Below are 27,836 nucleotides of genomic sequence, written 5' to 3'. Positions count from 1 at the left end.
ATCGCTCTACACACACACACACACAGACAGACAGACAGACACACACACACACACACACACACATACACCACGACCCTTGTCTGGATTCCCCCCTCTATGTTAAAACATTTAGTCAAAACTTGACTAAATGTAAAAACGTTAAAACTAGTATGAATATTAATTCATATGTTCAACACCGCGTTTCATACACATATTATTCATGCTTTTGCCATTGTTTATACCGTACTTTCAGATGAATCCAGTTACATGTCCAAATTCTGCAACGTGTATCCCATGGCAACCAACATCAATTTCTACCAGCAGTGCGTCCCCGATGGCACATATGATGTCATCTTGTGCATGATTGCAACTCACTGGTTGGAGAGCGTGTATGTACACGTGTGAGAATATCACATAGCTTTCAAGGTCGCTTAAAGCTGTGGTCTATTTGTGACTTTCCGGGGCTACGAGGTTGAAAAATAGGGATAAAATCATGTACATAATTCTGTACAGCAAACGCTACCCGAAACCCCACCTATACGGCGTGTATGACCTTGAGAGCTTCAGTCAACGCTTGAATTTTGCAGTGGTAACATCCGGTTTGCTCTCTCAGAGCTGAGCATATTTGTCAAGAAGGATCGAGCAGAAAAAATAAACGACTTGGCAGGGATTCGAACTCAAAGCCTCGGGGCCTCGAAATGTCGGAGCCGATGTCTTAACCGCTAAGCCACTTCACAAGTGTTGTCAAAGATACAAACAAAAAAAGATAATTTTATATCATTCTACGCTTGAATTACCATGCATACGTTGCAAAAACGTAAACATTGCCATTAAAGTTTGCCTTTATTTGCAAACATGTTTCACGGAATCGCAGTACATGTTTACACCGTCATGCTACACGACATCCGCGCCATGCAAATAGCTGCGACATCTCTATTTACAACATGCAAGAAAAATGACAAGAACAGTAATTGAATCTCTCCAAAGCTCTGTGCAGTCGAAAGCAGACATCTAAGAAATAGTTATACATGTATTCGCTTCTGAACAATGGGCGGATAGATATATAAATCATGCTGCTTCAAGAATAACATAACACGAATACATATCAATGTTTTTCCTTCTTTTTCTCAATTGGCGCAGTAGCCTAGTGGTTAGGACATGAGACACGAAGTCTCGAGGACGATAGTTCGAATCTTCGCCGGGGCGTTTATTTTTTCCCCTTGATCTCTCTTGAAGATAAAATATGATCAGTCTTGAGAGAGCAAACCGGATGTTATCCCTGCAAAATTCAAGCGGTGACTGAAGCTCTCAAGGTCATACACGCCGTATAGGTGGTGTTTCGGGTAGCGTTTGCTGTACAGAATTCTGTACATGATTGTATCCCTATTTTTCAACCTCGTAGCCCCGGAAAGTCATAAATAGACCACAGCTTTAAAGTCACAGTCTTTATCGTACACGTGTATTCACGCACCGTGTGTAGCATTCAAGGCCGCTTAAAGTCACAGTCTTTCTCGTACACGTGTATTCACGCACAGTTTGTAGCATTCAAGGCCGCTTAAAGGCACAGTCTTTTTCGTACACGTGTATTCACGCACCGTGTGTAGCATTCAAGGCCGCTTAAAGTCACAGTCTTTATCGTACATGTGTATTCACGCACCGTGTGTAGCATTCAAGGCCGCTTAAAGGCACAGTCTTTTTCGTACACGTGTATTCACGCACCGTGTGTAGCATTCAAGGCCGCTTAAAGGCACAGTCTTTTTCGTACACGTGTATTCACGCACCGTGTGTAGCATTCAAGGCCGCTTAAAGGCACAGTCTTTATCGTACACGTGTGACAATATCACCGTGTGTAGCATTCAAGGCCGCTTAAAGGCACAGTCTTTTTCGTACACGTGTATTCACGCACCGTTTGTAGCATTCAAGGCCGCTTAAAGTCACAGTCTTTCTCCTACACGTGTATTCACGCACCGTGTGTAGCATTCAAGGCCGCTTAAAGTCACAGTCTTTATCGTACACGTGTATTCACGCACCGTGTGTAGCATTCAAGGCCGCTTAAAGGCAGAGTAAGCCTCCCGTAAACCATCACAGATACGGTCAGGCTTTTACACACAGTACAAACACCCTTTCATTTAAACACTCACCAATTGAGAACATCCTAGGTGCCCTCCGTAAAGAGCGAACAATTTTCAAAGAATTCATTTTTGCGTGGTTTATCTTACCCCTGAGCCATCGTGAACCCGTGTGATCCAGTTTTCCTTTTTCACAATGCAGTCGTCAGTTAGTCATGAATGCGACTCGATGTGAGCTTATCTACAATAGGACGTTTTTTATGCACGAAACAACGGCTGTGGTTCACAAGAACTCTAGCGATGGCTTTTGACTGTTGAGAGGAACGGCGATTTGCACTGATAAACCGTCTGCTACGACCCTTGCGTGACCCTGCTTCCGGGCTTTTCTTTTTTTTTAAACTTTCACAACTTCGAATTGTTCTGATCTTGTCTTGATGAAAAACGAATTCTTTTATGATTAAAGAATGTTTGTGTAACAAGCTGTCAATTTATTATTTAGATTTTAAAAGTTAGGTCTAGCGCAAAAACGAGGCGCCGTTGTTGTTAACGTACAAGTCTACGAAAATAAATTCTTTGAAAATGTCTCACGCTCGACAGAAAGCAGCCAGGATGTTCCCGTTCGGTGAGCGTTCAAATGGAAGTATGCTTGTACTGTATTTAGACGCTCGGGGAGCTCTGTGATGGTTTACGGGAGGCTTACTGTGCCTTTAAAGTCACAGTCTTTATCGTACACGTGTATTCACGCACCGTGTGTAGCATTCAAGGCCGCTTAAAGTCACAGTCTTTATCGTACACGTGTATTCACGCACCGTGTGTAGCATTCAAGGCCGCTTAAAGTCACAGTCTTTATCGTACACGTGTATTCACGCACCGTGTGTAGCATTCAAGGCCGCTTAAAGTCACAGTCTTTCTCGTACACGTGTATTCACGCACCGTGTGTAGCATGTAAGGCCGTTTAAAGTCACAGTCTTTATCGTACACGTGTATTCACGCACCGTTTGTAGCATGCAAGGCCGCTTAAAGTCACAGTCTTTCTCGTACACGTGTATTCACGCACCGTGTGTAGCATGTAAGGCCGTTTAAAGTCACAGTCTTTATCGTACACGTGTATTCACGCACCGTTTGTAGCATGTAAGGCCGCTTAAAGTCACAGTCTTTCTCGTACACGTGTATTCACGCACCGTGTGTAGCATGTAAGGCCGTTTAAAGTCACAGTCTTTATCGTACACGTGTATTCACGCACCGTTTGTAGCATGCAAGGCCGCTTAAAGTCACAGTCTTTCTCGTACACGTGTATTCACGCACCGTGTGTAGCATGTAAGGCCGTTTAAAGTCACAGTCTTTATCGTAAACGTGTATTCACGCACCGTTTGTAGCATGTAAGGCCGCTTAAAGTCACAGTCTTTATCGTACACGTGTATTCACGCACCGTTTGTAGCATGTAAGGCCGTTTAAAGTCACAGTCTTTATCGTACACGTGTATTCACGCACCGTTTGTAGCATGCAAGGCCGTTTAAAGTCACAGTCTTTATCGTACACGTGTATTCACGCACCGTGTGTAGCATGTAAGGCCGTTTAAAGTCACAGTCTTTATCGTACACGTGTATTCACGCACCGTTTGTAGCATGTAAGGCCGCTTAAAGTCACAGTCTTTATCGTACACGTGTATTCACGCACCGTTTGTAGCATGTAAGGCCGTTTAAAGTCACAGTCTTTATCGTACACGTGTATTCACGCACCGTTTGTAGCATGCAAGGCCGCTTAAAGTCACAGTCTTTCCCGTACACGTGTATTCACGCACCGTTTGTAGCATGCAAGGCCGTTTAAAGTCACAGTCTTTATCGTACACGTGTATTCACGCACCGTGTGTAGCATGTAAGGCCGCTTAAAGTCACAGTCTTTATCGTGTAAACGTTTCAACATCTGAGACCGGTCAAGGGTGTTGCTTGAAAGACCTTCCCTAAACATCAGTATGCATATAGCGGTGACCAATCATGTTAACTCAACAATCAATCAATCAATGAGTCTTATATCGCGCATATTCCGTGGGTACAGTTCTAGGCGCTCTGCAGTGATGCCGTGTGAGATGAAATTTTATACGGCCAGTAGATTGCAGCCATTTCGGCGCATATTTACCTTTCACGCCCTATTATTCCAAGTCACACGGGTATAGGTAGACAATTATTAACTGTGCCTAAGCAATTTTGCCAGGAAAGACCCCTTTGTCAATCGTGGGATCTTTAACGTGCACACCCAATTGTAGTGTACACGGGGGGAGGGTCGGACACCGAAGAGAGTCTGCACACAAAGTTGACTCTGTGAAATAAATTTCCGCCGAACCTGGGATCGAACTCACGCTGACAGCGGCCAACTGAATACAAATCCAGCGCGCTACCAACTGAGCTATATCCCCGCCCCAGCCAAGTTTGAGTACATAAAAAACGCTGGCGCTGGACCCGAGTACTCTTCAGACTGGCTCGCTCCCCCAGTATGAAAGTTTTTGTCTTGTGCACGTGGATTTAAAAAGTTTTTTAAATTTTTTTTAATTATTTTACACAATTAAAAAAAATTATTAGAGTAAAATAAAACATTAAAACGTTCATAATAAACAATAGTAAACAAGAATTAAAAAAAAATAGACCGCCCATGCCGGAAATCGAACCCGGATCACTTGGATTTAAAAAAAAAAAAAATTTAATTTATTTTACACAATTAAAAAAATTATTAGAGTGAAATAAAACATTAAAACGTTCATAATAAACAATAGTAAACAAGAATAAAAAAATTTTTAAGAAAATTAAAAAAAATGACCGCCCATGCCGGGAATCGAACCCGGATCACTTTGGCCATAGACGAATCGCTTTCCACCCGGATCACTTGGATTAAAACAATTTTTTTAAAATTTATTTTACACAATTAAAAAAAATTGTTGGAGTAAAATAAAACATTAAAACGTTCATAATAAACAATAGTAAACAAGAATTAAAAAAAAAATAGACCGCCCATGCCGGGAATCGAATCCGGATCACTTTGGCCATAGGCGGACGTGCTACGACAACTTTACTAGAGTTGTGCGCCTTGAATCACTGTGTCGCTCTCTCTCTTTCAGTCTCACCGAGACCAAACACTGTATTGTAGTTTCTTTGCCGAGACCAAATCCCCACCCACAGCTGGCTGGCTTGCAAATCATGCTTTTCTCGTCACTGTGTGACGTGTTCGGCTCAGGCCCCCCTTTAGTTCAGTGACTGGCTGTTCGTTTTGCCAAACAGCCTCCCACAGCCAAACCTCCCACCGTTAAGAGTCGTGTTTGTGATTTTTTTCGCATTTAGGTCCCAGGTAACATGAAGTTTTAATACGATCAATCGGACCTATTATCAAGTTAGTGTATCAACTTTTGAACGAACTGCGCCCAGTAGTTTCCCAGCAATAAGCTGTTAAGTCGAGACGAACAGACACACAGATACACAGACACACAATTAAAGTCTGCAGGACCCTCCTACTGCGTACTCGGGGATAAAACAGCTGACTCTTCAAAGAGCTTCTTCGCAGAGAGCACTTATCATTTTGATTTGTTTAGACAGTCATCTACAGCTACATTTCTCTCAGCTCAGCTACTATTCATCGTATTATCCATGTTTTACCTTAAGGCAAGAGATTGCACGAACGTTTCGTCCAAAAAAAGCATTTTGGGTACTTTGAACACAATAGAATCATTGTGCGAAGTATTTTGGCATCGTCAACCTCGTTTTTGCAAAAAAAGCGATCATTTTCAAAATGTTTTATTAACATTTGACACCATTTTGAAAACTGTTGACGCTGTTTTCTCAGAATCGTTTTTTGAGCATCAGCGCCGTCATTGGGACATAATATATTCATCTTTTAGATTAAATTTCCAATCTTCTTGCTCTTTTTTGTAATTTCACCAAAAATTGTGTTTTTGTCCAGTAACAGAGAGACATTTTAAGATTTACCAAGGAATGATGTTAGAAATTCTGTCAAAGTACAAAAACTTGGATTTTTTCTGAAATTTAATATGTTCGGCTTATATGATATCGACCTACACATAAAATATGTTAATACATTTGAAGAAGTCGCTCTGCTGCTGCATTTAGGGACCTTGTTTGGGTAAAATAAAACATACTTCAAAGTTCTATCTTTATTTTTCTGGAAGATGAATAGGTCCACAAAACTACATTTTTTTTATTGTTTAAAAAGTCACACAAAAACGTTCATTTTGACCCATAATACATTCACATTTCACTTTTAAGGATAACAACAACTTTTTCTGATGATTTTTAGCAAGAACCTTGAAACAAAACTTAATAAGCTTGCCACAGAAACAAAACTGAATTTCTGTGCCATCTCTGCCCTTGACCGAGTTCTCCCTTGGCCGCGCCCGCTGCATTTAAGATGAGATGATGTGACAAATGGATTTGTACATATTTCAGTATTGGATGGTTTAAACAAATGTGTACAGATTGGCTTGCCATACTTGTAGTATCACGACTTGACAGCGTGACCTATTTTGTAAGGCGTATCTCCATTGGCTGCTGTGGCCAATGGGAGAAAAAGGGGTTAGCTTTGTGGTATGTGAAAGAGTAGAGCGTGCCTGACAGTCGAGGAGGACAGACGTGTTTTGACTGATGTCTCCGCGTTGGGCTATAACGCTGCTCACCGAACACTGAGGTCGAACACCGAAAGACTTGTGTTGCGGACGAACCATGAGTGGTTCTATGCTGTAAAGATACAGGTATTTATTGAATTGTATTTTGCTCAGTAATATTGACGGGTGAAATGACTGTGAGAGTCATGTTGTAAATTGGGTTGGAGAAGCCTGAGCCGCTGTGTCAGCCATTTTGGAAAGGAAGGTCGTATGTTCTTTTGGTAATGAAATTACTTGTAAATGAGCGGGTGTAAATAATATAACCGCATAAGTTAGTGGACGGATAGTTGAACAGTATTGAGAAAGAATAGCAGTATTATTTCGTAGAAAAGTTTATCTAAGAATTCAGACTGATGGTAGTCTAAACTTTTTACGCAGCACCCCGGTCGGAGTGAGGGATGGTACCACTTGACAGCGGGAGAGAGAGAGACGGGCATCCCCTCCCTAGCGCTACGAATCGTTGATTGAGAGCGCAGGGTTGTAACAGCGCTGGAGTACTGGAACGGGTGGAGCCGCACCCCATAGCCACCACGAGCGGTATTGCGTGGGTGGTATGGATTCCGGGTATGTACCCGCTAAAGTTTGTGGAGTCACTGTATGTGTGAACTGCCACCGAAGGAACATAATCTTAAGTTTGTGGAGTCACTGAATGTGTGAACTGCCACCGAAGAACCATAATCGTCGAGAAGATTGTGTAAGACGTAGACGTCGTAAATTAAGTATTACGTGACAAGTGATGTGCGTAAAATGACACTGTGGTAAACAGGAACCCTAAACGTTAGAAGAATTGTGTGGAACGAGAACTTCATCTAACGTGAGACAGTTAGTCTCCGACGTGTGTTAAGATATTATTATTCTTATATATGAATGAACGTGATCTGTAGAATGCATGAGAAATAACATATTTGTATTGTTGTGTTGATGATTCATTACAGGTACGAGGGCAAAGGGCATTGAGAGTGTTTAGTCTTTGTGCTTTGTTTGAGTGTTGTGTGCGAGTAACAGTAGAGATAGTAAACAGAGTAGAGCACGCATATTTTCTATACACACAGACACTTACCTGAAAATTCATCCGTAACAGATGAGATGAGATTAGACAAGACGAGACGAGACGAGACGGGACGAGACGGGACGAGACGAGACGAGACGAGACGAGACGAGACGAGAAGATAAGAGAAGATAAGATAAGATAAGATAAGATAAGAGTATCTAGTTGTCTAAGATAAGACAAGAACACTTTAATGTCCATTTTCAATTTACATAAACATGGACAGTTTTCTTTTGGTACCATGCACATCTTATTTACATTTTGTGTTGCAGAGACACCAAGTTCACGGACTGCGTGACACACTGCTTTGCCACCCAGGACGAGCAGAGAAGGTTCAACGCCGAGGCTGACCGAGACTGGACCAAGTTTCTCAGGCTGAGGGCTAAGGAACTTAAACCTGGTTAGCCAATATTGAATTTTGTAGGCTTATTTTGTTTGTATAACAGGGATGGCCACATCTCAAATGTGTAACTCGCCAGTCGGGTGAGCAACTTCAAGAAAGTCACTAGCCCGCACGACATGTCGTTGGCCCGGTACACACCACAGTTGCTGCATCTGCAGTGTTTATGGGTTTAAAACTCGATGTTACAACCACACGTTTTGCATTTGACTAGAATTTTCACTGGCCAGCCGGGCGAGTTGCCAGGCGGTTTCTACTAGCCTGTCCGAGTTTTTTGTCGCCCCTGGCAATCGGGCGGACGATTTGGCCATCCCTGTATAACATTGGATGCTGATGTTGGATGCATCATGGCGAGGGAACTCAAAGCTGGTTGGCCAATATTTGATTATGCAGGGTTGTTTTATTTGGAATTGCCGAATTCGCGGAATCGGCAACATTTTTGCCCATTTCGCGCAAAGGCTTCTAAAATTTGCCCATTTCGCAAAAGCGACAGCCAGTCTGTTACTTTTTGTGTCACCAGAACATTGCATTAACATTGCTTTACCTCCCTACTATGTTTTTTATGGTCTATGTTGGTCTGAGTCGAGCCATAGACCATCAATTTGATCCTGGACCGCCAACTAGCTCTCTCTCCGCTCTTTCTCTCTATTACGAGGTAGTGCCTCTCGCATTTAGGAACCTACGCTTACATGGCCTTTCAGAAATCAGGGGGATGTCGGGTGTCGATTGTAAACATGGACGAAGTTGCCGAGGTAAGTTCTGAAAATGCTAAAATTAACTCGGCTAAAGTGCATATGGAACATGTTTTTCGATGAGTTTTGTTAAGTTTAGTTTGGAGTTTTGGAAAATCCAGTTCATTGTCACCTCCCATTGTCACAAATAACTGGAGCGTGCTTTCTTTTCACTGTCTTCTAATCGCTGGCCTTTCAAACCAGACGCTAAGCGCCCCTGAAAGTCGAGTGTCGTAACCTCGAAGGGTCACGTGACGAGTTGGCGGTCCTGCCATGCGTTGCTCAGAATCACAATAGCCCGCTCAGAGAAACGTCGCTCTGGATTGGTCTATGCAACGGGCTCACAACGAGGCAAATCGCTTCACGATGGCGACGAAGAAAGCACAATTGCTGCAAGATATGAAAAAAGTTGTACTTCTTAAACTAGTAGACGATTCGGTCAGTGAAATCGTCAGAGAAAATGTAGTTATGATGATAAATTTAGCTGGGGTAGTCCCTGAACCTTGAAAAGCGGTGGATCCCTCGGGTCACGTCGAAAACCACGCCGAGAAGATCGAAACACGCTACACGGCATCGCAGTGTAAACACCGCCGCCATCTTGGATAACCCGGCGGGCGGTGGGCGAGCATATACCAAAGCCGCTCGCCGAGTGCTTCGCGAGCGCTTTCCTGCACTGCCCTAAGAAACGGCTTTTTGTCATTCGCACTGCGAGCGACCCGTGGCGAACCGCTCTGGGCAACTCGTCTCAGGCTATTTGGTCAATGGTCGAGCATAACTCCGGAAATGCACAAAAACTACACTTTCTGCAATAACTTGCCATAACTTATCAATTATTGCAATATCTATCCATTCGAGTATCTAGTTGTCTAAGTGTGATGATATTCCAGGCATTTGAGAACTTTAAAACCAAAAAGTGGCTGCCGATTTCGCAAAATGGGCACATTTTAGAAGCCTTCACGCGATTTTGGCAAAACGCTGCCGATTTCACGTATTGGGCAGCGTTTTGCCGATTACGCGAAATGGGCAAAACTGTTGCCCATTACGCGGAATCGGCAATTACGTGAATTCGGCACGACATATACACACATTGAATGCTGCTGCATGATGACTCACGGGAATAATCAGTGTGCTGAAAGAAAGACAAAGCGGGAGGTGAAGGGGAATGTCGAACAGGGTCCAAGAGAAACATTAATGGAAGGAAAACATCTTTAGAGCATCCACAACACAAATTGTGTTGATTTTTATTACTGTCACACACAGTGTTTAACTCAAATTCCAAGGATGAATTCTCCCTCTCTCTCTCTCTCTCTCTTTTGTCCCTTGCCAATAGGCTAAATGAATCTGCAAAATGCGACAGTCCTGATTCTGACATTGAAGTCTCTTTCTCAAAATTACAAGATTTTTGTAATCAGAAATGTGATCCAGACGATTTTTTTACTATTCCAGACATGGCTGTGAATGAGGTAGGGAAGATGCTAGAAGGCCTGGAGAATAAAAAGTCCATGGGTCCTGATAAGATTCCTCCCTATTTGACCAAACTAGCTCTACCATATATTGTGGAGCCACTCACCTATGTGTATAATCTCTGCATAAAGCAAAATACTGTACCTAGTTTGTTAAAAAGAGCAAAAGTAATTCCACTCCATAAAGGCGGAAATGTATCCGACCCAAATAACTTTAGACCCATTTCCTTATTACCCATTTTATCCAAACCATTGGAAAAACATATTCACAAACATTTGCTCGCGTACATAGAAAGCAGAAACCTTTTCCATCATTTTAAGTCTGGTTTTCGAACAAATCACTCTTGTCACAGCGCCCTTACCACGCTATGCGACACATGGCTGTCTGCTACAAACCGATCTGAAATCAGTGGTGCTTTGTTTCTCGACTTTAAAAAAGCATTTGATCTTGTTGATCATTCAATTCTATTGAAGAAATTACAGTTGTATGACATGTCAGAAACAGTTCAGTGTGTAACTTCTTTGCTTCCTATTTACATGACATATCTCAATATACTGCCCTAAACCGTAAAATATCTACTGAGGAGACTGTGAAATGCGGGGTGCCTCAGGGTTCAGTGCTTGGGCCGATCTTGTTCTGTCTGTATATCAATGATCTGCCACTGCACATTTCTGATAGTAATGTAAGAAGTGATTTTTTTGCTGACGATTCTTCTCTTCATGCAAGTGGAAAGTCTGTTCCAGTAATAGAGTCCTCCCTTCAAAGTGTGTAGTGCTAATGCTATGCTTGTCCATCCAATAAAAACTAAAAGTATGGTAATTGCAACCAGACAAAAACACCAGATTTCTCCACTCAAACTAAATCTTACTATTGGTACTCAATCAATTGAACAAGTTCAACAGCATCGCGTTTTAGGGGTAATTATTGATTGTGAATTCAAGTGGCAGGCACAATTACAGCATATCTGCAAGAAAGTAGCCAAGAACGTTTTCCTCCTATCCAAGTTAAAGCAATTTACGGGCAGAAGGACTCTGGAAATGTTCCACCATTATAATGCCTCACATTAATTATGTTTCGACGCTCTGGGATGGCAGCAGTGATGTCCACTTGAAAAAATTAGACTCTCTCTATCGTCGCTCGGCCAAACTCATCGTAAATGATAATGCATCAACAGATATGAAATTAAAAATGCTTAACTTTCTTCCACTGGAAAAGCATCTCAAGTTAAACAAAGCCATTTTCATGCATACATTGTATTACGGTAAAGTTCCGATTTACATTACATCATTATTTAATAAAGCTACCCACAGATATGGGTCGGTCAACTTGATCCCACCGATTCCACGAATTGACCTGTATAAGACCAGTCTTGCTTTTTCGGGTACTTCAGTTTGGAATTCGCTTCCATCATCCTTCAAGCACTTAAAGTCATTAAAAAGCTTTAAAAATGTGTTAAAAAACACTTTATGTATGAGTAGTTTAACACCTTTTGATTTGCCACAGTTAATATTACGTCAAAGATATGCTGTGCATTGTATGTTCTGAACATATTTTTGTTGTACTCTTGCTACATGTTCGATTGCTACCAGCTTGTATTGATAATTACCTGCATAGTATGCATTTGATTTTATGAATAACCACACATGTATGCTTCATGCCTCATCTTCATCATCGTCATCATCACCATCATCATCGTCATCATCATCATCATCATCATCGTCATCTTTATTATCACGTGCTCAAGTTTTCCGACCTCCTTTTCTTTTTTTTCTCTCTTTTCCACAAATAGCATATTTATTACAAAGTACAGAAAAAAAGCGTGCTTGCTCTTCTAATTAATGTACATCAAGATATATTTATTATCCTTGTTTAGCAGGTTATGTTGTGCATGTCTGGGGTTTTGGTGATGTATTTAGTGTCTCTGTTTATGTGTGTGGTGATTGCTCACTTCAAAAAGAAATAAAAAATTGTGAATTCCCTACCAGCAATACAGACAAGCATAAAGAGGTGAACCATGGGTTAAACAAAGTATGGCGAAAAGCAGTAACAAAAGCACCCGCAAAATACATTTTACAGAAAAAAACAAACGACGAACAAAATAACCACAACAAGAAAAAAAAAGAAAAAAAAGAAGAAGACAACAACAAACATTTCTCCATTTCTCCCTGAAATATTACTTGTTGCAATGTGCTTTTACATTTGACCAAAAAACACACCAAAGAAGAAGAATGACAACAGGCGAAAAGAAAACCTTCTAACTTAGGTAATAGATAGAGATTACACAACGTCATCGAGTGAGGGACCGAAAAATATTGAAACTCGAGGATGATTTTTTTGTGGTATCAACCGAGACCGTAGGTCGAGGTTGATACCACACAAAAAAATCATCCGAGAGTTTCAATATTTTTTGGTCCCTCACAAGATGACGTTTGTGTAATTTGTGTATACAATGATCAACGACAAAGACAGAAATTAAAACAAAAACAACACGAACTCTTTTCCATCGAGGAATGGTGGAAGGAAAAGAACACAACCGGAAATAGATCTAGATCTAAATTGATCTCTATGACCCGTGCCTTGATACCATTGAGATCATAGGAGATGCACAGCAGTGCCGATACCAGGTTTCTTTAGCTTCACTTTAAAATGATATCAGAACAATAGTTATTCGCTTGACCGAGACCGTGAAAGTGAACACAGGAGAGTTGTATACAAACAAGTCCTCAGTCTTCTTCTTCTTCTCGATTGCTCAGACAGGGACTCCAGAACTTCTGATGAAGTTTGCAGTACATCGAAGACTCCGCAGGTGCCAAAGATCTTCTCCTGAACTGGTGTGTCAGCAGACCATGTTTCTGCTCGTAGTTTCTGGTGGATTGGACAGTGTTGGAGGAGGTGTTCCACTGTCATGCCTGCGATGCCACAGTGGCATACAGGCGTGTCCCCAATGTGGAATGTTGAGAACATGTGGTGCCTGAGTCTGCAGTGGCCGGTTCTGAGGCGCACAATGATGACCTGGTCTTTTCTGGAGAGTTGATAGTGAAAAAGGTGGCTATATTGCTTCCACTCTGAAACGAACTGCACATAACGTCCATCTATTATGCGTTGATATTTTTCTGCCTCAAACCAATTTTCACATAATTTACAAAGGCTGTGACGGTAGGTTCTCTCCCTTGTAATTTTGCTAAAAACATAATGTATTTAGCAATCAAAATCATTGAATCCAAAATTCTGTCTGAATACCAATTTATCTTTACACTACATATAATTAGCTCCAACGAGAACTGCACTCTATGACAGTGGGCAAAATTGGTAGTTAACCATGTACGTACATCAGACCAATAATCCTGAACCTTTACACACTGCCATAACATGTGAGATATTGTTTCTTCTGCTTGATTACAAAGCGGACATAATGGCGTATTAACTAATTACCCCCCGCGGGTTAGGGGGAGTCCCATATTGGTTGGGACTAGAAAGAATTTACCCGATGCTACCCAGCATGTCGTAAGAGGCGACTAACGGTTCTGTTTCTTCTCTTCTTTTGTCTTATTTCTGCCTTACCAGTCCTTTCACCTATATTTCCTTCCAAGAAAACTCTCCCTACTATTCCCTGCAGTTTTCCAATTCTTTTCTTGTTGTCTTATTTCTACCTGACTGGATCCATCACCTTTATTTCATTTACCAAAAGTCTTCTTTTCCACATCCTTATTTCTCTGCACCCCGCATGTCGTATGAGGCGACTAACGGATTCTGTTTCTCCTTTTACCCTTGTTAAGTGGTTCTTGTATAGAATATAGTCAATGTTTGTAAAGATTTTAGTCAAGCAGTATGTAAGAAATGTTTAGTCCTTTGTACTGGAAACTTGCATTCTCCCAGTAAGGTCATATATTGTACTACGTTGCAAGCCCCTGGAGCAATTTTTTGATTAGTGCTTTTGTGAACAAGAAACACTTAACAAGTGGCTCTATCCCATCTCCCCCCCCCCCTTTCCCCTATCCCATCTCCCCCCTTTCCCTCGTCGCGATATAACCTTCGTGGTTGAAAACGACGTTAAACACCAAATAAAGAAAGAAAGTATTAACTAATTTCCGCAAAAACAGGAAACGTCCTGTTGGTAAAATTCTGTAAAGAATTTTGTATTGGAACCAGCGGAGCTTCTGGTCAGTTGTACTTTTTTTAATTTTTTGAAAAACCATGGCCTTATCCATATTTATTTGTAACTCGTGTTCCCACTTCTCCAGGGCTGTTACTGGTGATAGGTCTTTAATAATAAAAAAAATAAATCTGATTTACCCTGCTATTACTCAAAAAAGACCAAACACAAGCCTCCCTTACATCATATTTTTCATCTAATGTCAGTTTCAATTTCCTCTGATATGCCTTTACTGAGGCAAGTAAGCCTTCATATAACACAAAATCAACATAAACATTTGGATATAGTTGCTTAAAATCATCATAACTTAAATATCCATTGTCGCTTAACAAGTTTCCCACCGAAACAATTCCATTTTCTATCCAATCTAACATACAAATACATTTACCAGCTCTACATATACTTCTGTTATAATGTAATGGTTCTGAAACGAATTGTTCTAATGTAAGGGGCACACTTTTGTCATACAACATCTTGTAATGTCTAAAGACGTCAGCCCAAAAGGGATTTTTCACCCTCAACATCAAAACATTTGCATACTCTCCACCATATTGCTTAACTTTTCTTACCAATGGACATATTGCATACACAATTTGTGTTACTTTTCCATCATTACACAATATGCGCTTTAGCCAGCTAATTTTCAAACATGCGAGGAATGACTTCACATCAATCATGTTCAAACCGCCATCTTCATACAACTGACATACTGTTAAACGTTTTATCTTATCGTTTTTTTCCATTCCAAAGAAACATGTACAACATGGCATTCAAGTCTTTTAAAAACTTTTCATCCGGGTCCGGCAGGTTTGTTAACAAGTGGGTTATTTTGGACATTGCAAGTGTTTTTATCACAACAATCTTTCCAAATGGTGATATATTCCTTCTTGACCAAATTTGAAGTATTTTTCTTATTTCATTTAACTTCATGTCAAAATTCAATTCAACAATATTTTTCAAATCACATGTAAAAAGAACACCAAGAACCTTGAAAGTAGCAGGATTCCAATTTAATTTCATTTCTGGTTTATATTTCACATTTGAAAAACACCGGGCTCCTATCCACACAACTACGGTTTTATCAAAATTTATATTAAGGCCAGAGACTGATGCAAATAACTGCAGCGTTTCAACACAAGCATCAAAACAATCTTTGCTACCATCCAGGAAAAAAGTTGTGTCGTCAGCAAACTGAGAAAGTAGAATTTCTTCATTCCTTATCTTAATACCTTTTACCTTTACATTTTGATATATCATAAGTGCAAGCACCTCCGCACAGAGAAGGTACAGATAACAAGATAGGGGATCCCCTTGTCTGGTACCCCTTTTTACCTGAAACCATTCTGAATATTGACCCTCCACCACGAAATGAGTCGCATGTCACCTCGCGCGGTTCTGCGCTGGGCTTAATATAAGTCCGGGGAGTGTCTGGTAACAGTGTGAGGGTCACCTTAGTCACAGGCTTATAACTCAAACAGTTTTCGTTCTTTTCTAAAACGGTTTTCACCACTGGATAGAGCATAAAACACTCTTTGTGAAAATGTAAAAATATGAAAATCATGCAAAGGTGACATGCGACTCATGTCGTGGTGGAGGGTCATATTATTATTGACCATTCACAGACATACATGATTTTATTTTATTATAAACAGTTGCAACCCATCTTTGTACATCTTCTCCAATTTGAAAAGCTTTTAAAACCTTGCGCATAAAGGTCCAGGAAATGCTATCGAAGGCCTTTTCAAAATCAACCAACAAGAGAAGACCAGGCACTCTATGCTCATTTGCATATGCTATTGTATCATACAACAACCTAATATTATCACCAATGGACCTTCCCTTCAAGAAACTAGTCTGATCTTTACGAATCAACTTGGGAATAACTGCCTTTAGTCTGTTGGCAATACATGAAGAAGCAATTTTGTAGGCAATATTAAGTAGAGGTTATAAAGAGGTTACACACCTCGTCTCAGTGATTATTAAAAATAATGGTCGAAGTTGGCGGATCATGAAAAATGCGAGCTTCAGCGAGCTTTTTCATGACCGCGAACTGAGACCATTATTTTTAATAATCACTGAGACGAAGTATGTAACCTCTTTATTCCTCCTTTCTTCAGTTATTGAAAGAAAACAGGAGTTTTTGTGCGAAAGTTTGATCGAATCCGAATCACGCAACCAGTCAACCTGCGCAGGCGATCGATTAATGCGCGGTTGTATAGTTCCGTGCAAATCATTCCATTCTGTTAACACTTCTTGTCAGTTTCCCTGTTTTAGACTAAAATCAAGTACACAGATATGCTGTTATTCTGCTGTGGCGGTAAAGGAAGATATTGTGTGTTCTGTTTATGTTTTAGTATCGCATAGGATAATGTTCTTTCGTCAAATGGGACTAGCAGACGAACTTTTGCACCTGTGTTCCAACGTTAATTACTGTATGAAGTTCAGTTTTCTGGGGAAAATAGTGTATGAAACCGCTTTATGTTGTTTAAATTGATGAGATGTGTGCATTTGGTTGCGTGTGATCTGTTTATAAAATGAAATATTGTTGAAAACTGACCGTCGGATTGCAGTCAGTGTTGTCGAAGAAACTGCGTTAAAAGAAGGGGAACTACTCTTGTCGGCTAGAGTATGAGTTACTTGCCTTGGGAATTTGCTTGTGATGAACGGTTTGTGCACGGCAGATCTAGATTCAGAAAACAACCTAACTCATGGATTTTATATGGAGATTCATGTGTTCAGGCCTGTAGTTGTTAATTTAAATGCGGTATGTTTGTATTGTTTGCTCCAGAGATGTATATTTCGTACGTATAGAGCGTTCGGAACTTTTCAGTCGCAAAAGTAGAACCAAAACAGAACAGCTTCTCAACCCATTGCACTATCGAGGATTCAGGCTGTTGCTGGCTCGTTATTTGTTTGGTTGCTGGGTCATTATCGAAAAATAACTAGCTCTACAAGTTTACAGAGGTAAAGAAGCAGAGGGGGGAATAAGGAGAGTTATTGGCCTCCAATTTTTTTGAAACTGCTTGTCTTTTCCTTCCTTGGGTATACAGATTATGACCCCCTCTTTCTGCGTGGCAGACAGTTCTCCTGACTGAAAACCATAGTTCAGTGAACGTACAAGAAAAACGCCCAAATCTTTGAAAAAGAATTTATAAAATTCTGTGGTAAAACCATCAGAACCAGGACTTTTATCATTTTTCATTTCTTTCAATGCAAACAACACTTCTTGTTTTAACTACGTTAATTCCAGTTGCCTGAGCGCCAACAACCTGGTTGTTTTAACCATTTTTATTCCAGTTGCCTGGGCACCAGCAGCCTGTAGTAAGCTCGGTTATGGACAGTTTAAGCCAGTACTTACGATCAAAGATGCTCTCTCCTCAGTCGGTTTGATGCCAAAACACAAGCCTACCCGCCCTGGACCTGCAGCCCAGAATAGGCAGACATGGCCGGCAAATAAGAGGGCCACAAACACGACGACAGGGGATCCTCCAGCCCAACCTCAGCAAAGACAGGGCTGTGTTTCAAGCACCTAAAAACTGTGGCTGTGTTTCAAGCGCACATAAACTGGCTGTGTTTCAAGCGCCGAAAAGTTGTGGCTGTGTCTCAAGTGCACGCAAAATGGCTGTGTTTCAAGCACATCAAAATTGTGGCTGTGTTTCAAGCGCACATAAACTGGCTGTGTTTCAAGCGCAGAAACGTTGTGGCTGTGTCTCAAGCGCACGCAAAAAGGCTGTGTTTCAAGCACATCAAACTTGTGGCTGTGTTTCAAGCACATGAAAATTGTGGCTGTGTTTCAAGCGCACATACACTGGCTGTGTTTCAAGCGCAGCAAACTGGTGGCTGTGTTTCAAGCGCACCAAAACACGATTGGAGCTGTGGCTGTTGGTGCCCAGGCAACTGGAATTAAGTGGTTAAAACAATGAGGCTGTTGGTGCACAGGCAACTGGAATTAAACTGGTTAACACAACCAAGCTGTTGGTGCTCAGGCAACTGGAATTAACGTGGTTAACACAACCAAGCTGTTGGTGCTCAGGCAACTGAAATAAAAGTGGTTAAACTGAGTTTCATGCAGAAAAATGTGTGGCTGTGTTTCAAGCGCACTCAACATAGCTGTGTTTCAAGCACCTACCAATTGTGGCTGTGTTTCAAGCGCACATAAACTGGCTATGTTTCAAGCGCAGAGAAGTTGTGGCTGTGTCGCAAGCGCACGCAAAATAGCTGTGTTCCGAGCACATACAAATTGTGGCTGTGTTTCAAGCGCACACAAAACACGATTGGAGCCGTGGCTGCTGGTGGCCCGGCAACTGGAATTAAGTGCTTAAAACAATGAGGCTGTTGGTGCTCAGGCAACTGGAACTAAAGTGGTTAACACAACAAGGCTGTTGGTGCTCAGGCAACTGAAATAAAAGTGGTTAAACTGAGTTTCATGCGAAAAACGTGTGGCTTTGTTTCAAGCGCACTCAAAACGGCTGTGTTTCAAGCACCTAAAAGTTGTAGCTGTGTTTCAAGCGCACATAAACTGGCTGTGTTTCAAGCACATCAAAATTGTGGCTGTGTCTCAAGCGCAGGCAAAATGGCTGTGTTTCAAGCACATCAAAAGTGTGGCTGTGTTTCAAGCGCACATAAACTGGCTGTGTTTCAAGCGCAGAAACGTTGTGGCTGTGTCTCAAGCGCACGCAAAAAGGCTGTGTTTCAAGCACATAAAACTTGTGGCTGTGTTTCAAGCACATGAAAATTGTGGCTGTGTTTCAAGCGCACATACACTGGCTGTGTTTCAAGCGCAGCAAACTGTTGGCTGTGTTTCAAGCGCACCAAAACACGATTGGAGCTGTGGCTGTTGGTGCCCAGGCAACTGGAATTAAACTGGTTAACACACCAAGCTGTTGGTGCTCCAGGCAACTGGAATTAACGAGGTTAACACGACCAAGCTGTTGGTGCTCAGGCAACTGGAATTAAAGTGGTTAACACAACCAGGCAGTTGGTGCTCAGGCAACTGAAATCAAAGTGGTTAAACTGAGTTTCATGCAGCAAAACGTGTGGCTGTGTTTCAAGCGCACTCAAAATGGCTGTGTTTCAAGCACCTAAAAATTGTTGCTGTGTTTCAAGCGCACATAAACTGGCTGTGTTTCAAGCGCAAAAAAGTTGTGGCTGTGTCTCTAGCGCACGTAAAATGGCTGTGTTTAAAGCACATAACAATTGTGGCTGTGTTTCAAGCGCACACAAAACACGATTGGAGCTGTGGCTGCTGGTGCCCAGGCAACTGGAATTAAGGGGTTAAAACAATGCTCAAGGCTGTTTGTGCTCAGGCAACTGGAATTAAACTGGTTAACACAACCAAGCTGTTGGTGCTCAGGCAACTGGAATTAAAGTGGTTAATGTGTGTTTTGAGCCATAGAAAACCCCTTGGCTGTGTTTCAAGCGCAGAAAACGTGTGGCTGTGTATCCAGCGCACCCAAAAACATTTAGAGAAAACATCATAATTATGCATTTCCCCCCACATATAAGTTTTTCAAGCGCATACAAGATAACTGGAATAAAAGTGGATAAAACAACAAGGCTGTTGGTGCTCGAGCAACTGGAATAAAAGTGTATCAAATAACCAAAGGGAAGTAATCGCTCAATGCATACGACATGTGTAATAGAGTAAGCGAGAGTTGTACGGAACCTTTTCTCCTGGCACCTGAGAGAATAACAAGCATTGAAATGAACAAGGGACTTTCATCCTCAAAAAAAAAAGGGATGGCACCCGATGACCGCTGGCTTCCGACGCCGCTAGGCGTCCGTCCCCCCTGCAACGCAACCCAAAATATCAGGTGTAGCGTGGCCCTGGCTAAAAATAGCCGCCACGCGTGTACCACCCCAGAAGTCTGAGCCTTCACCGTGTAACCTATCAGAAAGTAGGTCGCTGGTACACGGCCCGTCAGTGCTTCTGCGAGAGTCTGGTCACAAACACAGCGCTGGAGACTGTCTGCCTCCAGCCAAATAGGTCACGCTGTCAGCGCGGCTCGTACACGTGTACAGTGCTCTTGCTTCCCCCAAGCGTTTGCTGGCCGCGATCAGAGCGCCTCGTACCGATTTATACATTATGTAACTGCCCTGTTCAGACAAATGTACGCCGTCGGCCGCAAACAAGCCTCTTTTCTCCTCCTGAAATTGAAACTTGTCATGGCACCAAACCGTGACGTAATGCAAGTCAGCACTGTGTTCTGCCAGCCTGGCGTTAATATATTGCCCAGGCGTGATAGCGTTGCTTTATTGTGGCCGATAAGCCCCGCGATCCTCTGTAATCGGCGGTTGGACTGAAGCGAGGCAGAATGCCACAAACCACAACTTGTTTAACTTTGTAAACCCCATGGAGGAGGCCAGCGAATGCCAGCATCGTCAAGGCAAACTCCTCAGCATTCATAGTTTCTGCAAACCTGAAATCATTTCCCCCAAGTTGTAAGATCACAACGCCAGGTGCAGTGCGAACAATCTTTCGCAAGTAGTTGGATCCGGAGCCATCTTTTCCAACCAATTGCTGGAGGCGTAAGCCTCCCCTGCCCACAATGTTAACGTACATTTGGCTATCAAGTTTGAAATCAGGACGCATGCGAGGATCGCATCCTGACTCAATGCATTCCCGCAAACGTCTGCAAATGGAATGACCAAAAACATATACTTGTAACATCTTTAAAAACCAACAAAGAAATAAAAAAAATTTCACCAAATACAAAAACTTGACCTTTCAGCTCACTGGAATCTTGCGTAGTGACGCTGAGCTAAGCTGTGCGCGGGGCACTGTCCGCCGCATAGGTCAGTTCCAACGGTCCGCTACGAGCCAAACAAAGAAAGGCGCATGCAATCACACAAACTGCCCATCGCCACGCGAGCGTGGCGAGAAGTTCTTTTATTATTACTTTTTTAAGCTTTTTGTTGTGGGGTTTTTCTGTCAAGGGGGATTACTCATTGTTCTCAACATCAGTCGCGACACGGAGAACAACGAGACTTCTCCAAGGGACCTCACTCAGGGAGCCAACAATGGAACAAGTCCTGCTGTGAAAGACGGAGTTGCTGGCCTTGGACGCAACACTCTCGCCCTGTTGCAGGAGCTTCACCACGCCTGGGTCGCACTCCGCGAGGACAACGTCATCACTCAGGTCATTGTGTGTGTGTGTGTGTGTGTGTGTGTGTGTGTGTGTGTGTGTGTGTGTGTGTGTGTGTGTGTGTGTGTAAGTGTGTAAGTGTGTGTGTGTAAGTGTGTGTGTGTGTGTGTAAGTGTGTGTGTGTGTGTGTGTGTGTGTGTGCATACAAGTGTGTGTGTGTGTGTGTGCGCATGTGTAAGTGTGTGTGTGTGTGTGTGTGCATGTGTAAGTGTGTGTCTGTGTGTGTAAGTGTGCATGTGTGCATGTGTGTGTGTATGTGTGTGTGTGTGTGTGTAAGTGTGCATGTGTGTGTGTGTTTGTTTGTGTGGGTCCCATCCGAGTCTCTGACCAGTGTGTGCCTCCACAGACGGAGTATGAAGACTGCATCATCAAGGCAGCCTACCGGACGAGCGAGGAGATTACCTCCCCTTTCACCAAGAGCTCTTCCATGCAGGAGGCGGGCTTGGGCCTACTACACCATGACCAGGTCGCCTTGCCGTGTTTCTTCAAGACTCAGTGGCAGGAGACACTGCGCAAAGGTGAGAGAAATAAGTCAATGCAAAAAAACCCACCGGGTTTGTTATTAGAAACTAATTATTGTTTATTGACCATGATTTAAGGTAATGACAGGCAAATGTTTAAATGCGAATATTGATTTCGAATAGACCAAAGCATGATGACATATGATTATTGTGATACCACACATGGTGACTGACACCAACAGACACAACAACATTGTCTCACATATTATCAATTATTGTCCTTTTGTGTATTGTAAGCTATCTTTTAAGTTTTAATAAAGACCTTGGGTGGCAAGGTCCCAAACTTATCGCTAGACTTGTGCACACGCACCCACTTGGTCCCTGGATATGAAGAGACATTACTGCAACTAACGCCATTGCTTTTCGTAGCTACTTTATATTTTTATCAGAACATTTTAAGAATACCTTTTTATATCCAAGTATCTCTTATTACCTCTTTTGGTTAGATAAGCGAGAGTGTGCGGGGGGTGGGAGGGTGGTGAACCACTGTACATAAAGGGAAAGTTTGTGGGCGCGCCTGTGTGTGTTTTTAATCTAAGACAAATGTCGCCAATGTTTTTATACAGAGTAACGTTAAATAAACAATTTTATCATCATTATTTGTGTAATGTAAAATTTAACATAATAAGTCAAAGTAAGTGCAGGTGTTTGTTTTTTCCTGCACCACATGTAAATGACAGAGTCTGTGTACAAACACCATACAAACATATACCATGTTTGTTATCACTTATTTATTTCTTGATTAAACGGGCACGCTGCATTTGAAGGTCTTCCAAAACATAAAAAAAACATTTAAAAAACAAAAAGGCGAGGGACACATCGTTAAGCAAACACGTCTTCCCCGTGTAAACTAGTCGTGTTATGTTGAATTTTAACGTTGTCCATTTACAGGCTCACAAATCCAGTGGCATTATTGAGTTTTATTTGATACAAATCACTTTTATCGAATAAAAGAATAATTGTAGTGAAATTAGTTTACGAAATGAACATTACAATTGAGCATAATTCAATTGGGTTTAAGTGCTAGTCTTTCGGATGAGACGAAAAACCGAGGTCCCTTCGTGTACACTACATTGGGATGTGCACGTTAAAGATCCCACGATTGACAAAAGGGTCTTTCCTTGCAAAATTGTATAGGCATAGATAAAAATGTCCACCAAAATACCCGTGTGACTTGGAATAATAGGCCGTGAAAAGTAGGATATGCGCCGAAATGGCTGCGATCTGCTGGCCGATGTGAATGCGTGATGTATTGTGTAAAAAAAATTCCATCTCACACGGCATAAATAAATCCCTGCGCCTTGAATATGTGCGCGATATAAATTGCATAAAAAAAGAAATATAAAAAAAATCCCTGCGCTTAGAACTGTACCCACGGAATACGCGCGATATAAGCCTCATATTGATCGATTGATTGATAATTTGGTCATGTCTGTATGTGGTCGAGAACAGATGCCACCATATTTTGTCTCTTTTTGCAGAACACGCCAAATGTGTCTCCCTTTCGACTTTTGTTCTCAAAATGGCCGCGCCGATATTTTCCTTGCAATCCCTGTATATACATTGAGCGCATCTGTACAGTTCATTCCGTCACTTGAATGGTAACCAAACTGCATGACTTCACATGCTCACAACAGCAAGTTATGCAAAGGGGGCGGGTAGCTCTGTTGGTAAGAGCACCGAACTTGTGATCCTAAGGTCGCTGAGATTCGAATACCGGCAGGGACTGACACGGGTCAACTTTATGTGCAGACTCAGAGACTGTATCTATGTCCCACACCCGTGTCATCACAGTGGCACGTACAAGAACTCGGTCACTCTGCAACTCTCTTCTCTCTGACTGTCCTCTGTACCTCCTGCATAAACTACAAAAAGTCCAAAACTCGGCAGCACGCCTCATTCTCAAAGCACAAAAACGAGATCACGCAACACCACTTCTTCACACACTGCACTGGTTACCTATTCAAGCCCGCATTGACTACAAACTGTCTACCCTCTGCTTTAACTTCTTTTCTGGCTCGTCTCCTGCTTACTTCTCTGAACTCCTCACCGTCTATTCTCCAGCAAGACAACTCCGTGCCTCTTCTGACTGTCGCATCCTTACCATTCCACACACCAAAACCAAAACATACGGACAACGCACTTTTACTTTCTGCGCACCCACACAATGAAATTCTCTCCCCTTTCACATCCGCCACTCTCAGTCACCCCAAGCATTCAAACGAGCACTTAAAACGCACCTCTTCAGGAAATACAACCCCTGATTTTGTTTTCTCAGTCCATCAGTAGGCTACATGTAGTGTTATTTGTTGTTTTAGTGATTTTTCACAACCTATTTTATTCATGTTTTTATTACTTAGTTAGTGGAAGAATCTTTTGTAATGTATGTTTGATGGTATATGCTTTTAATCAAGCGTTGCTGACTATGAATGTAGATGTAAATTCTTGTATAACTGTGTTTTAATTTTAAATGTGTCAAACGCAAAGAGCATAATTGTAAAGTTATTATGTTGCGCTATATAAATGCTCATTTATTATTATTTAAGTTATTGAGACATCCCAGTGCACTAAGGGATTTATAGAGCAAATCGAGAAAATTCATTATTGAACGAAGCGCATAGCGCTGAGTTCAATAATTATTTTCGAGATTTGCTCTATAAATCCCTTAGTGCACTGGGATTGTTTCAATAACGATATTGTCAGTACCGCCAGAGAAAAAAGAAGATTCAAAACGCACATTTTGCAACGCGCATTTGGATAGGCGTAACTGTGTGGTCAGGTTTGTGTCACTGGATCTACTTTTGTGTGGGCTGTCTCAAGTGTGTCGTGCTTTCGTCACACGCAAACTCTTGTTTTAATTTCTGTTGGTAAATTCCAGTGAAGCGTTAAGCTAAAAAGTGATGACCTTTCACAGAGACCTCATTTAAACTCGGAGAAAGGACTGTACTCTTAATTATTTGCGATTCGAAACCTTCATCGACCTACAAGATCTTTGATCGAGCTTCGACAGATTGACTGTGCAGAGTGTTGCCCCTTGAATTGACTCCGGCCAAGGCCACGGTTAGCAGACTCGGATTTTCAAAGAAAATGTGGTATGTTCTTCTGTTGTATCTTCACTCATCGGGGAGACTGGTACTATTATATATGAACGGTAAGAATGCTGTGAACCCTACACGTAGTATGTCCCCATCGTTTGTTTGTTCACATTTGCCCAACATGTTAATTTGCTGCGAGGTTTATGTCGTCTGCTGGGGCGGCTAGGGCAAGCGAACCACGGCACTGCACTGCAGTCTCATTTCAAAAACAACAATTGCTCGTCTGCACGCATAAGGCAGGCTGGTAATAAGTTTTATACATGGTAAGAACGTTCTTAACCCTACACGTTTTCGATTCCGATTGTTGTTGCCTTGAAATAATAATTCGGAAACCATTCATTTACTGAACTGATGCAGTCGTATTTCAGTGTAATCTAGTCTGCTACGTATATATTCCAAATGCTGATCTAGTTCAGTGGTACGTTATCGGAATAACACTTGTGTTTTCTGTTAGCTGCTGGGAATTGTATACTAACTCATCATTTGGTAATGTGGATAATAAGCTACGGCATAATTATGAGAAGATTCTTCGCAAGTCAAAACTGAAAAATAGACACAGCGGGTTCTATTTTTAGATAGTGGCAACTGTGGCACAGGCACATGCAATCTGTCAGAAAAAAACCACTTCTGCTTTAATTGAGAAGCAGGAATTTATAGTATTTTGGTATTGTGGAGAATATAAGCTACATGTCATTAATTAATTCTGAGGATGAGAGCACAGTCTCGCTTAGGCAAAGGGCGGAAGAATACGCTCTGTGGAAAAGTTAGCGCACTCCAAGAGTGCGCTAACAGTTTTAGCGCATCGCCATTAGCCAATCAACTGGTTCACATCAGTCATGTGACACCAGTACTTACTGACAATTATTATTATTATAAGTGCAGGTGGCTGATAACAATTTCTTTAAAGCAAATGGCCTTGAACATTTTCTGTTACATGATTTAAACGCAATATCTCTTTCCCTGCTTCCATTTTCCCTGACTCTTACTTTAATGTGTCAACATTCAGAGGGTGTGGACGACCGGGACACCTACGCCAAAAGCCTGGTCTCGGCCGAACGAGTCTGGAGTCAGAGTTCGTTCGAGAACAGTCTCTCAGACATGCGCAGTGCAGAAGACAAGGCGGCCATTTTGGATAAGCTGTACCGGTCGCTGGAGAAGAGAGTAGCGAGCAGAGATCCCCGGTTGTTCAACAGTCACTACTTGGTGTCCCGCCTGGTGGCGCACAAAAAGTGAGGTAATGTTGAAATTTAGCGTGTTAAATTCATAGCTGAGACTCCAGTGGGATTCTTTACTTATTTTTGATACAAGTCCCTGTAATCAAGCCAAAGAACATTTGTCGTGAAATTATTTGACGGACTGAGCTCCAAACTTAAGCATAATTAATCAAGTTGGTTGTTTTGGATTTGGATTTGGATCTAGTTTTAAAAAGTGGGTGGAGATTTTGATAAAGGGTACTACAAGCTGTATAAATCATGGAGGTTGGTTATCGGAGAGGTTTAACGTATTTAGTGGAATTCGACAAGGTTGCCCGTTTTTGCCGTTGGCTTTTGTCTTGGCGGTGGAATTGTTGGCGATTAAGATAAGAAACAGCCCTATAGTTGGAATAACTACACCGAACAAGATTAATCAGGATGGTACAGTCATAAAAATAAAACAAATGGCAGATGATACAACCCTGTTTTTAAAAAACCGAGATGATGCTAACATGGCAATGAACATATTGAACCAATTTAGCAAAGTCTCAGGGCTACAATTAAACTTAGATAAAACGAAAGCTTTGAGAATGGGGAGAGAGCCAACGGAACCTAATCTGCCTTTCCACGTTGTTAAGGAGATTAAAATTTTAGGGATTAAATTTAGTAGTTGTAAAATGGCAAAAGACATCGAGGAAAACTGGAAATTCAAAATGGAGAGTCTTGATGCCATGATTAAACAGTGGAGTAAAAGAGATCTCAGTATACAGGGGAAAATAACAGTTATTAAAACGTTTATGACTTCCCCATTTGTGTATATTATGCAGTTTGTTGGTCTTCCAAAGCAAGTTCTCACACAGCTAAACACGAAACTATACAAATTTGTATGGCAAAAACAATATAGTAATAAAAAAGCTTTTGAAAAAATAAAAAGGAAAATTATGGAGTCTGAATATGAGCATGGTGGACTGAAAATGATCAATATGTTTGATATACAGAAAGTGTTCTATTTAAATTGGATTGGACGGTTGCATGAAGCAGGTCGAGAAAATTGGAGTGCAATCCCAAAATGGCACATTCAACAATTTACAGATGTTAATCATTTGGCAAAAATTAATTGCACACAAAAGGAATTACAAGGAATTGAAAAAGTTCAAAATCATTTCTGGAAAGAGGTATTTTTGACATATACTTGATAATAAGAATAAAGTAGGTTTAGAGGAAGTTGACAGAAATGATGTTGGCAATCAACTGTTATTTAATAATAGACTGATTCAGTTTAAAGGTAAAGTGTTGGATTTTGCAAAATGGCGTCAGAAAGGTTTTAATGTTATAAATGATTTGTTGAATGTTGAAAGAAATCAGTTTCTGTTAT

General features: G+C 41.6%; 1 protein-coding gene across 1 annotated transcript in view; it reads left to right on the top strand.

The window, feature by feature from the left end:
* Positions 1 to 26,660, top strand: part of LOC138950338 (uncharacterized) — a 35,408-nt gene extending 8,748 nt beyond the window's left edge. Inside the window, exons 4-8 of the mRNA XM_070322090.1 lie at positions 233 to 368; positions 8,032 to 8,159; positions 21,444 to 21,646; positions 21,999 to 22,170; positions 26,275 to 26,660. Of these exons, the coding sequence (XP_070178191.1) occupies positions 233 to 368; positions 8,032 to 8,159; positions 21,444 to 21,646; positions 21,999 to 22,170; positions 26,275 to 26,501 (866 nt within the window). The 3' untranslated portion in view covers positions 26,502 to 26,660. The remainder of the gene's footprint in view (positions 1 to 232; positions 369 to 8,031; positions 8,160 to 21,443; positions 21,647 to 21,998; positions 22,171 to 26,274) is intronic.
* Positions 26,661 to 27,836: the final 1,176 nt, after the last annotated feature.

This window comes from Littorina saxatilis, linkage group LG16 (genome assembly GCF_037325665.1).
Source record: "Littorina saxatilis isolate snail1 linkage group LG16, US_GU_Lsax_2.0, whole genome shotgun sequence".
Taxonomy (NCBI): Eukaryota; Metazoa; Mollusca; class Gastropoda; order Littorinimorpha; family Littorinidae; genus Littorina; species Littorina saxatilis.
Note: the sequence above shows the minus strand (reverse complement) of the source record. Positions and strands in the feature narration are given on the sequence as shown.